Source organism: Phoenix dactylifera, chromosome 6, assembly GCF_051530095.1.
Source record: "Phoenix dactylifera cultivar Ajwa chromosome 6, Ajwa_hap1_PhDact_Kaust_v1.1, whole genome shotgun sequence".
NCBI classification, from domain to species: Eukaryota; Viridiplantae; Streptophyta; class Magnoliopsida; order Arecales; family Arecaceae; genus Phoenix; species Phoenix dactylifera.
Genome location: NC_143195.1, coordinates 26,160,524 through 26,171,256, shown reverse-complemented (window position 1 = coordinate 26,171,256; position 10,733 = coordinate 26,160,524). Strand labels below are relative to the sequence as shown.

At 37.5% G+C, this 10,733-nt stretch overlaps 1 protein-coding gene across 1 annotated transcript; it reads left to right on the top strand.

Moving 5' to 3' along the window:
- Window positions 1-466: 466 nt before the first annotated feature.
- Window positions 467-10,342, top strand: LOC103710914 (SNF1-related protein kinase regulatory subunit beta-3). Its single transcript, XM_008796843.6, has 3 exons — window positions 467-805; window positions 9,592-9,661; window positions 9,735-10,342. Exons 2-3 carry the CDS (start codon window positions 9,635-9,637, stop codon window positions 10,041-10,043), a joined length of 336 nt encoding a protein of 111 aa, XP_008795065.4. The 5' UTR covers window positions 467-805; window positions 9,592-9,634; the 3' UTR covers window positions 10,044-10,342.
- Window positions 10,343-10,733: the final 391 nt, after the last annotated feature.

Genomic DNA, 10,733 nt, shown 5'->3' with positions numbered 1-10,733 from the left:
GTATTTGTGTAATTGATTAACTTCTTTCAAAATGAATAAATTAGATCCTGTGACCTACGAGTTGATTAGGGGTGCAAGTGCTTGGATTAACTGATGACCTCACCTGATTAAATGATGTTAAGTTTTGATTATTTTTTTTTTGGTATAACGGCGGCTCACACAGCTATAATGTGAGGTAAAGTCAGAAGAATCTAGAGAAAGGATGTGGCGTGAAAGTGAAGGGGCAGTTATATAACATATATATAGGATCTCTTCCAAGTGTTGAGTAACAAAGAAGACGAGTCACTCCACAGCTCTATTTATTTTTCTGAACACATGCACGATCTGAAAGGAGCTGCAATTCCTTACCATTCTGCGTGGGGAGCGGGTGTCTGCTCCCTTCTCGAAAACCTTTAGTTATAGGTTTAGATAAAAACCGGACCCGCTTTGGAGCTCTCTCCTGGCCGCTGTCCAACTCGAATTGACCCGATCCAATCTCAATGAATTTAAGCTAACACCAAGCCAGACTTATCCCGGGTCGAGTTCGGGTTACGTCTGGCTCTACGGACCCGAAATTCCCCACCATATACCAGCCTCCAATCGACCAATCGCCAAAGCTTCCAAACCCCCTTTCCCAAAACCGTCGGAAACCTAGCCTCGGCCCTCTCCGGTGGCACTCCGGCGACCTGGACTCCTCGCCATCCTCCCTTCGTCCCTCGGCCATCTCCACCGCACGCCGGAGACCCCGCTCTCCGAGCCACTTCTCTCGTCGTCTGTCCCCGCTGGCTTCTGATGGGATGTTCTTCTCGCGTTCACACCTCTGAAGGTAAGCTCGAGTTCCTCTTCGGTTTAATACGACGGCGCTTCTTGAAAGAGCCCCTCCTTGTTTGATCTCTCGTCACCTCTCCGTTTCCCTCACCTTCAAATCAGTGGATAGGTGTCGTCGGATTCGGAACATGGCATCCGTTCTAATTTTAGGGGTCGTAAACTTAGTGCTCATCGGTTTGTATCCTTTTTAAGGGTAAAAGAAGGGAGAAATTATAAGGTTATTCGATTTCAGTCAGCACGTTTTGTTTTCTAGCGAGGGCTAACAATATATTAGCATAAAGATGGTTCCTTTCTGCTCTAAAGGGATCAAAGGGCCATTTGTAGTTCATTGTGTTGATCCCAAATGAACGCGGTCTGCACTTATGTCATAAAGATGGTTGATCTCTTGTTTTAAATAAAAGCTGAGGTTTATTTTGCCTTCTGAGCAGGTCTTATAAAATGGATTTTGTGGTTGTCTTGCTAGGTGACATTTGTTTTTGCTAGACAAGGTTTTCAACTCGATTCCTTTGATTCAATCACATAAATGATTGCTTAGCTCGATGGCATTTCGTGGTTTCTTCCATCTTTCATTTAGAATATTTTCTCCCCTTCTAGTTGTGTTTTTAAATTGCAAGGGTTCATGAGTTTGAGAAAATTTGTTAAGGACTTCAAGGTTAAGGCTCTATTTGGTTGCTACGAAAGGGGGGAAAAGAATTGTTGTTAGCAATGAATCTTCTTTTCCATTTTTGGTACAAAAAAGAAAATTTGAGGAGAAATAGATAAAATAGAAGTCCAAAATGTTCTCAAACACGTCTATAATTTTTCTTCTCCAGAATGTATCAAATTTGAGAGAAAATAACAACAGGGAAAGTAGCTTAGGCTAACTTCATAATATCTTAACCACTTTTTCAACAATTTTCTCCCCAATTTTTTACTACAACCAAACATGAGAAAATACTCGATTTTCTTTTCTTTTCTTCTTTTGATTTATCTTTGTTCTCTTTTATTTTCTCAGCAGCCAAATAGAGCCTAAAGGATTGCATATGGCACTCTTTCACTTCTTTAACAAAAATAATTATTAAAGGCTTGCTAGTTTGAGTTCAAGTCATATTCATTTTTCAAAGCATTATATATTGGCACACCCAAGGTTTCTAATAAGTATATAAAATTTGGAATTACATAGATAAAGGAAATATGATGATGAATGCTGATTTGCTCATCTTTTCTATGGATATATGGGTTTACCACTGAATGATGGGGGCAAATTGGAAGAGTAAGGTGTGTTTTTTGGTATGGAGAACTACCCTATTATAGTAGTATTGATCGATCTCCAAGCTACTCCAATGGTGTTATAATGGCTATATTGAAAGTTTGATTGCAAATATCATCATAAGAAGAAGGGCAGCTACTAGGTGAAATGGGTACCGTGAGTCAAGAGAAAGAGTATAGCCCCTTGGGTTTTAAGGGGCAAAAAGGCTTTGGAGATTGGATTTTTATGAAGAGCCAGATGAAAAATGGTTGCAAGATTTCAATTCTACAATGTAGAACTATGTTGCATGGACACCGATATAAGAATCAAATTCAAACACCTATCTAAGTATTTGACTTGACAAGAGGGAAGGGGAGATACAGGGATACATAGGATAAAACATAATTTTAATTAAATTCTATATCTATATCTTTGAACATTGTCTACTTAAAAATTAAAAAATATTTACAAGATATAATTTGTTAAGATTCTTCAACATACATGTTTCTCAATTAAACATCCCAATTAACTTAAGGATATAATATGAACAATATTTTGCAAACTTATTTCAACACCTACATCCTTGACCAATTTCTAAAAGAGCAATTACTTGCTCTTAATATTGCAAAATGGGGAATCAAGCTCATTGTTGGAAGAGTTCAGCTTTCTTCCACTCTTTAAAAGTGGCTACCAAAGAACTTCATAGGTATCCAAGTGTCTCATACATATTTGAATCAGAGACTCATCCGACTCAAATACGCAGCTAACATAGACTTTTGGAGCTCGACGCAAGTGTCCAGATAACATAGATGCAGAATGGTTTGAACTAAGGTTATGAAAAAGGTGTTGAGATATAAAACTGTTGTTTTTGCATCTGAACGTTTCAGTTTTGGTGTTAGGAGTGCTAAAGTGAAGCTTTGTGTGGATAGGAGTGCCATTTGTATGGATAAATGGTGAGGAGAGATTTCTTGATATTTTATATTACAGGTTGTTCTCTTAATATCTTTATCAAAATTCAGCTGAAAAATTGCCAGCATGTGGTGATTAGCAAGGGATAATTAGCCTATCACTTTTAGGAAAAATCACTTCGATGAGGAAGCTATGGATATGGAAAGTCTCCTCTGCATGCTTGATATGCTTAATTTAAATTCTGAGATCTGATATTGTGGAACTTCAAAATGAAAAGGAAAAAGTTATCTTCTTTTTGCCAGATCTTCAACAATTTTATTTCTTCAGTGAATGAAATGTTATTTGAAGTGGCAAGTATGGAATTTAGAGCTTTTACTGTCACCCCCAGCAAGACTATGACTAGTTTTAATGAAGATTCTTATTTTTGGAAAATCTTGCAAAGGGTGATATTCATAGTGATGATAGCGTCTCTATTATATGGGGAAAAGATTTGTGACCGCTTTCTATTACATTGCATATTGACACCAGAAGTGTACCTTGAGTTGGCCTTTGCACTTCTCTAAGTTATTTAAGACATGCATTACTTGGGATTCATGTTGTATGTTAAAAAGGTAATTATGTGTTTGACTAATGTGTCTTAATTTCTTGTGAAAAATTTTAGTACTGTGTGTTGTCTTTTTGTATTTTGTAGTTTTTTTAATATTTTATACATTAATCCCTTCTAATCAAGCATGGATTAATTGTCTTACATATTGCATAGCAATGGGGGTTCGGCTGATGGAGGCCCATCCAATAATAAGGAAAGTAGGTGCACTTTTGTTAGGTGTGAATATAAAAATTAGGGAATTTTATTTTTATATGGACTCTAGAACTACAGTTTTGCAGACTCTAGCATTAAAATTTTATATACTTTTATATGGGTTTTAGTATTTTAATTATTTTTATGGAGCCTTGGCCTCTTATTAGGATATTGGGTTGTCTATATAAACCCATTGCTGTGTTAGTTGAGTATACAGTATGCATTATTGAAAATACATAATATTGATATATCCCCTTTCTTTCTATTCTTCTCTCCCCTCTTCTTCTTCTCCCTCTGTCCTGCATCATTGTCCCATGCCCATACCTACATGTGGAGATACTTTGCAGGGAACGATTCCACTTGGTTGCTTCAAATAAGCCTTTTTTGTGAATTCTGAGTTATTAATTGTTTCTCAAATGGTGCCACAAGCTACTGTATTGGAAGGTTTAAAGGGTTAAAGTTTATTAGAGCCCTATCACAGATTAGGGTAGTTGTTGAAGAAGAATATCATCTTGTATATGATTCTGGTTTGGGGATGACATCCTCATTTTTAAACAATGTCTTTTTACGATCTTCTGGTTGTTTTCTCAATTTTATTTCATGCCTTTCTGTCTATCTCATCTTTGAATTGCAGTGAAATTCCTTTTCATGTTAAAAGATATACCTTTTGCTTTAAAAAAAATTTGCTTCCTGATATTTAAGTTAAATAGAAAGGCTACCGGTGTATTTATTTTGAGGTATTTCTCCATGGAATCACTTCAGAAGACTAAATAACATAGGTATGACTGTAGGTTTCTAGATTAAGAATTCTACATAAGGATATACTGCACATTATAAATTTATATATAAAAAGCATGACATTGGCAACGTTTATGCGGTCATCATTGTTGGCATCCCTATCTTTATGACATGTTTGTTTTTGAATAACTGGAGAGGCCCGCTTCAGTTTACTTGATTGCCTTCAGGTGTTTGTTCCAGCAGAAACATGATAGAATTCCAATTGAATCCCAAGGGGGGCCTCAAAATTACTTTGACTTTAACCACTTTGGTGCTCAAATCAAGTTTGTGAACTCGAGCAGGCTAGAGGTGGGGGTTGTGGAAGGAAATTTCATGAGGCCCCTTCTATCCAAACTTGTAAAATAGACTACTTGGCTAGATTGGACTGAACCAACTTGGCTTGGTCCAATCTAAACTGATCTGGCCTGATCCAGTGAAACTAATTGATCTAGGCCCAAACAGGCCAGCTAATCTTGGTCCTTTTAACCCAACTTGGCCTGAGATGATCTTAATTTCATGTTCTTCAAAACGAACACCCAAAATTGCTGGGAAGTCCTTTTCCAAAGACTTCATGTAATGTAAATACTGTCTATATCACTGAAGTCTATTAAACAATATTTATTTCCCTACACTTCTGTCACTTTCTTTGATTTTTGAGAAGTACACTTCTATCTCTTTGATATGAAATTTTATGCTTTGTAATATATTAAGTTTAATGAAATTGTACAACTGGTGCCACCATCAATCAAATTGCAGTTATATCAACTATATCTTCAAATACACCCTATTCATATTTTCTAGTGATGAGGTTTCTCAACCTTCCTCAATGTTTAGCATGCTTCCTATTGTTTATTCATAACTATCGTCATTTACATGTAGATGCTCTTATGCTTAGCATGCATTCTATTGTTTATTCATTAATTGTTATCATTTACATGTGGAGAATATTCCATCAACCATTGTCTTGGTAAATTTTAATAATCGTATTATTGCTTGTTGTAGCCTTGCTTAAATTTCGGTTTTCTTTTGTACCTTTCAGGCCTATGATAATGCTAGCTTTTGTATTAGACTATTTTAGATTTGTTCAGTATGCTTGCATTTGACTTGTTTATCAATAATTATTATGCATCTTTGGCGTGGTGTTAGATACTATTTTTAGTTAGACAAGTTAGTATTTCTCGATAAACAAGTGTAATTTCTAGCATAAAGGAAATAAAGAGAATTGATATGCCAATGACAAAAGGGGAAATTTCTCCTATATACCTCAGCCTACTGATTGTTTGTCTTTTGGCAGCATATCTTTTGGTTATGGTACTTGCGAATGGATTGGTATGAATTATGGTAATTGTGTGCAAAGTGTAACAGCAAATCAAATTCAGCTTGGGGTCATCAATAGAAGAGGGGATTACAAGATCATGGACTGTACAAGGAACCTCCAGATATGGATTGGGATGCACTATCCTATTATAAAGTAATATGAGTTTTTGAAAGTAAAGGTGGCAAAAGCCAAAAGGTGTGGACAGGACTCGCTAGAAGCAGAAGATGAGGAACCTTAGGAATAGAAGGGGTCAATATATTGAGTCAGTAATAATAGATAATAACAAAGGTAAGACTTAGAAATGGAAGAGAGCACACAATAGATTGAGCAGTCAGCTTGGCTGATATAGGGTTTGCAATAAATGCACCTTTTCCATTACTATGATAACCAGAGTGATATTCATTATTATATGAATCATATCAACATTGGCTATCATTTCACTTGCCATCATTATCTTTTGGCATCTATTACAATGTGTGTTGAAGATTCTGCATAAAAAAAATCTGAATTAATATCGATCATCCATTGCGACATTGCGTAACCAAGATGCATTACAATTGCACGAGTACTAGACAGTTTCAATTGCTAGCACTAATGGCAAGTATGATGATTAAAATGAAGTTGAAGGGTTATCTGGTGAATTGGACACAGTCCTCTCTCTACTTGTCCCTAGTTTCAAACTTTGGATAGGACAATTGCGACCCCCCACCCTTTTGTCCATGACTTCCAAAATGATATTCTATAGCATCCTACTATCCACTACATAGTCAGCGGAACTATCCCAAATCGGGCGGTTCCGGCCGTTTTGAGCCGTACCGGCGGCCCATCGGTCCAATTCCAGCAATGGAAAGAAAAACCATTGCCAGAGGTGGAGAAGGAGAAGGAAAGAGAGGAAAGGAGAGAGTGAGCGGAAGAGGGAGGAAGATGGAGAGGGAGGGAGGGAGGCGGAGGGTGGCGGAGGCCGGCGGAGGGTGGCATCAAGGGGAAGCCACGACTGTTCCCCTGTTTCGTTTAAAACAGGGGTCCGACCGCTTTTTGAATTTCGTAGTTTTTAAGTGAAGTTGGCAAATCGCTTGCTGACTTCACTTAAAAATCACATTTTTTTTCCACCGGTCTCCCTCCCTCCCTCCCCTGTTCTCTTTTTTCCTCTCTCGTTCTCCCTCTCCCCCGCCTCTTTTACTGTATTGGTACGGGCCCGGCATGGCACAGCACAGGCCTGTACTAACTCGCCCCACCAGAGAACCCGGTACCGGTTCCGCCGACACTAATCCACTATCTATCCATCACCACCAAGCACTTTGGCGTTTCAACTTTTGGTGGTGTGATCATTGATCGAACCCATCACTGTTGTCCACCTTCGCCCATGATATTACCCACATCTTGGCTATCTCGCATCCCCTCGATCCATGATAAATCTCAAGTTAATCTTTTATTTATGTCCATTCGGCATATTGGATCTTTCTAACTTCAAATATCTTTTGACCTCCATCTTGTTTGCCATTTGTTTATTATAATATACTTTTATTGCAATATAATAATTATATGATTTTTATGCTTTATTAATAAGTAATATTGTTATTCAATTACTATCAGATTATTATAACATTTTTTACAATAATAATTGTATCATTATAAAATAATTTGAGATTATAATAGTTTGATATATTACTGTCATATATATCTCTATATATCTATATATCTATATCTGTATATATTTTTCCATAAGATGTATTATTGTAATAACTGATAATTATTATATAATAGTTATTCTAATATAATTATATATTATGATATTTAGATTATAATAAGTATCATTATGGTACAGTAAAATAATTAAGTATATTATGATCATAAAAATGTTACAATAGTTATTATAATAATACATTAATATAAAATTGACTTGATATTAAAATAATTATGTATTTTATTATAATAATAAACGTATGTTTTATATTATGTTTATTAAAATAAAAGTTATATTTATTATCAAGGGTTACAGAGTGATGAGGGGACTCCTTTTAGGGCTAATTCCAATTGCAACAAATCTTGTAATTGTAACTGTTGCCAAATTTCCAGCAGTTCCATTACAAAATTTGACCCCTTGTTTGCTGTTCAAATGCAGCCTGCAATTGCAAGCATCCAAATGGTTGTTTCAAATGCTTGCAATTTTTACATATAACCAGTGATCAGAAAAAGACTAGCAATAGCTAAATGTTGTTGTGCAGTATTGCTCAACCATAGGCCTCCTGTGATTGGATCTAATCCTCTGCAAAAACTGACGAAGTCCGCATATTTTGACCAATTTAAGGTGAAAACGGGGGGTTGTTCCTTTGGCAAAACTAGGATAAAGTTGAGCCAAAAGGTCGTGGTTCAAGATAAATTCATGAGGAAATGTTATCTCTTTAGGATCAACTCCAGCACCGAGAAATTAGTTAATCGGTAAAGATACATGGATTTGGTGCCCTGCCTAAGAGAGAGATCTTTGTCCTAATAACCTTGCTAAGTGGTGATTCTACATAGATTCTACATTTTGAAACTAAGCCAATTTTGGGGCATCTTTGTGGCAGTTGCAACCCGCCCAATTGCAGCAAACAAACAGCCCTTAGCCTCCTTGTGATTGCCAAATGCTAGGTCCTTTGCTCTAGCCTAGCATTCTCTGCTTCCAACATCATCAATGTCCTTTGCTACCGTCTCCTCTTGTAAGGACCATGGCAGTGCATTGCTGATGGATGGGTCAAAGGAATAGGGCAAAGGCAGATAGAGGTGGTCAATGTGTCGTCAATGGCTGAGGAAGGGGAATAGGGTGGAGGCGGAGTAAGGAGGCAGTGAAAGGGTATTGCGGAGTGCCAGGGCAGGGAAATGAGGGGATGGAGGCATGGGAGAGGTGATGCTAGTGGTGGAGTTAGGGAAACAAAATAGAGTTAGAGGAGGAGAGGTGGTGGAGCACAAAGCTGATGGCAAAGGCAAGGGATATCAAATGGAGATGGTGGAAGCTCATCTTGATAGCCAAAGAAGGGGATGGGTGGAGGAGGTTGAGGGGAGTTGGAAGTGCATAACTGATGGTCGTCGATGGCCAAAGAAGGGGATGGGAAGAGGAGACAGAGAGGAGGTGCAACTGTGTAATTGATGGTTGTATGACAAACGTCACAAACAACATTGACCAAAAATAATCCATATTAGGAGCCGGCAGCCATGTGCTTGGGCATAGGGAATCCCAAAAAATTAGTCTGTTTATTTCAAGGTTAAACTTGGAATTTAAAAAGTAACGGTACTTTTTCCACAACTCGGAGTAAACTACTCCATCCTACATGGAGTAATTCATTCCGGAGTTGAGGTTTAGGAGTAGGTTAACTCCTCTACTCCTGGTTATTCTGCAACCAAACCAGCCTTAAGAGGCATCAATGATGGTTCATCCAAAAGTATAATCTATTAAGATCAGTTCTGATTCCAGTAAGATATGCTTTCTTCTTCAGTTGTTTAAACTAGATCACATTCTTTGGGTATGGAGTGGATCATGCTTGAATGAGCTTCAAAGATGCATATTAATTGTTTTTGTACCAGTTGCCACGCAGGTTAGATTTTCTTATATTAGATTCAATTAAAAAAAAGGTAAATTTACTTTTTTCCTATCACATCCTAGATTTGCATAAACTATGTCTCATCTTTGTAATGTATATGAAGTTGATTGCATCTATTTGTTCCATTTATAATAGCCTTAATCTTGATTGACAAAGAGATTTTATGGTTTTGCAGGCTTATCGCTGCCCAGTGCTGCTAGTCAGTTATACCTTAAATCATGGATGGCCCAAATAGAGATGATCATGTAAGTGTCGATCAGCAGGATTCCTAAATATCTGATTAATCTGGTTTATGTTCTGAGAATAATCCTGATACAGGAAGGAGCGACCGTTGTGGGATTCGAAGTTCCAAGATCACCAGATTCAAGCTACAACAACCCCATTCCAGGAAATGAAGATGTAGCTACGGAGCCACCAGTGGTCCCACCTCATTTGCAGCATTCCTTGCTGGGCTTTCCGCCAAGTCAAGATGATTCTAGCAGTCTCCCATTGCCTCAGAATGTTATTCTTAACCACCTCTACATAGAGAACCGAGAGAGCCCGAGATCAGTTGTAGCTCTGGCGATCACCCATCGTTTCCGTTCAAAATATGTTACAGTTGTGCTCTATAAGCCCGTCCAGAGGTGAATCTGATGATTGGTCATTCATAGTTATTTTATGGGTTTGGTTAAATTACCGAGGAAATTTGACAGCACTCTTGTGTTTTGTGGCCAAACTGCAAATGCAGATCCATTGCGATTGCCCATTAGTTTAGAACGGAACAATCGTTATTTATTTGGCCTTTTGGGCTTCAGATGATGTTGGGGTTCGTTTCTCTGGAGTTCTGTAAGTCTATACGGGTGTTTTCGCTGAGTTATTCATGGGTATGGACTAAATCAATATTGTTACTGTAGTCTATGTTTTGAATGGGCTGTGTTCTTTTGTTCTGCGATCTGATTTGGACCTGAAATGCTGCGTAAACAGGTTTGAAATGTGTAAAATATTAGATGACCCTGGTTAAGCTGGTCCAGCCAGCTCGGAATCAGCTCAAAAGTGCATGACTACAAAATTTCTAAGCACTGTAGGACTAACCTTGTACACATATTTGAATATGCAAATTGGGTATTAATGCTATTTCATGTAGTTGAAGGCTCAACTTAGACTAAGTTGTATTTTGTTGATGATATTACTGTTAATAGTTGCACTAAGACCGAACTTTTTTTTTGAAGGTTCAATTTGAGATTGAGCGGTATAATTTCACTATATTAGTGTTACTAATTTATCTAAAACCATGTTTTCTGGGTGGTAGAGAGAATACTATGACCTTTTTTTTTTCAG

Excerpts from the sequence above, each read along its gene's own strand:
- LOC103710914 (XM_008796843.6), top strand. The coding sequence starts at position 9,635 with ATGGATGGCCCAAATAGAGATGATCAT. Across the intron at positions 9,662-9,734 it reads GCCCAAATAGAGATGATCAT|GAAGGAGCGACCGTTGTGGG; the intron begins GTAAGTGTCGAT and ends ATCCTGATACAG.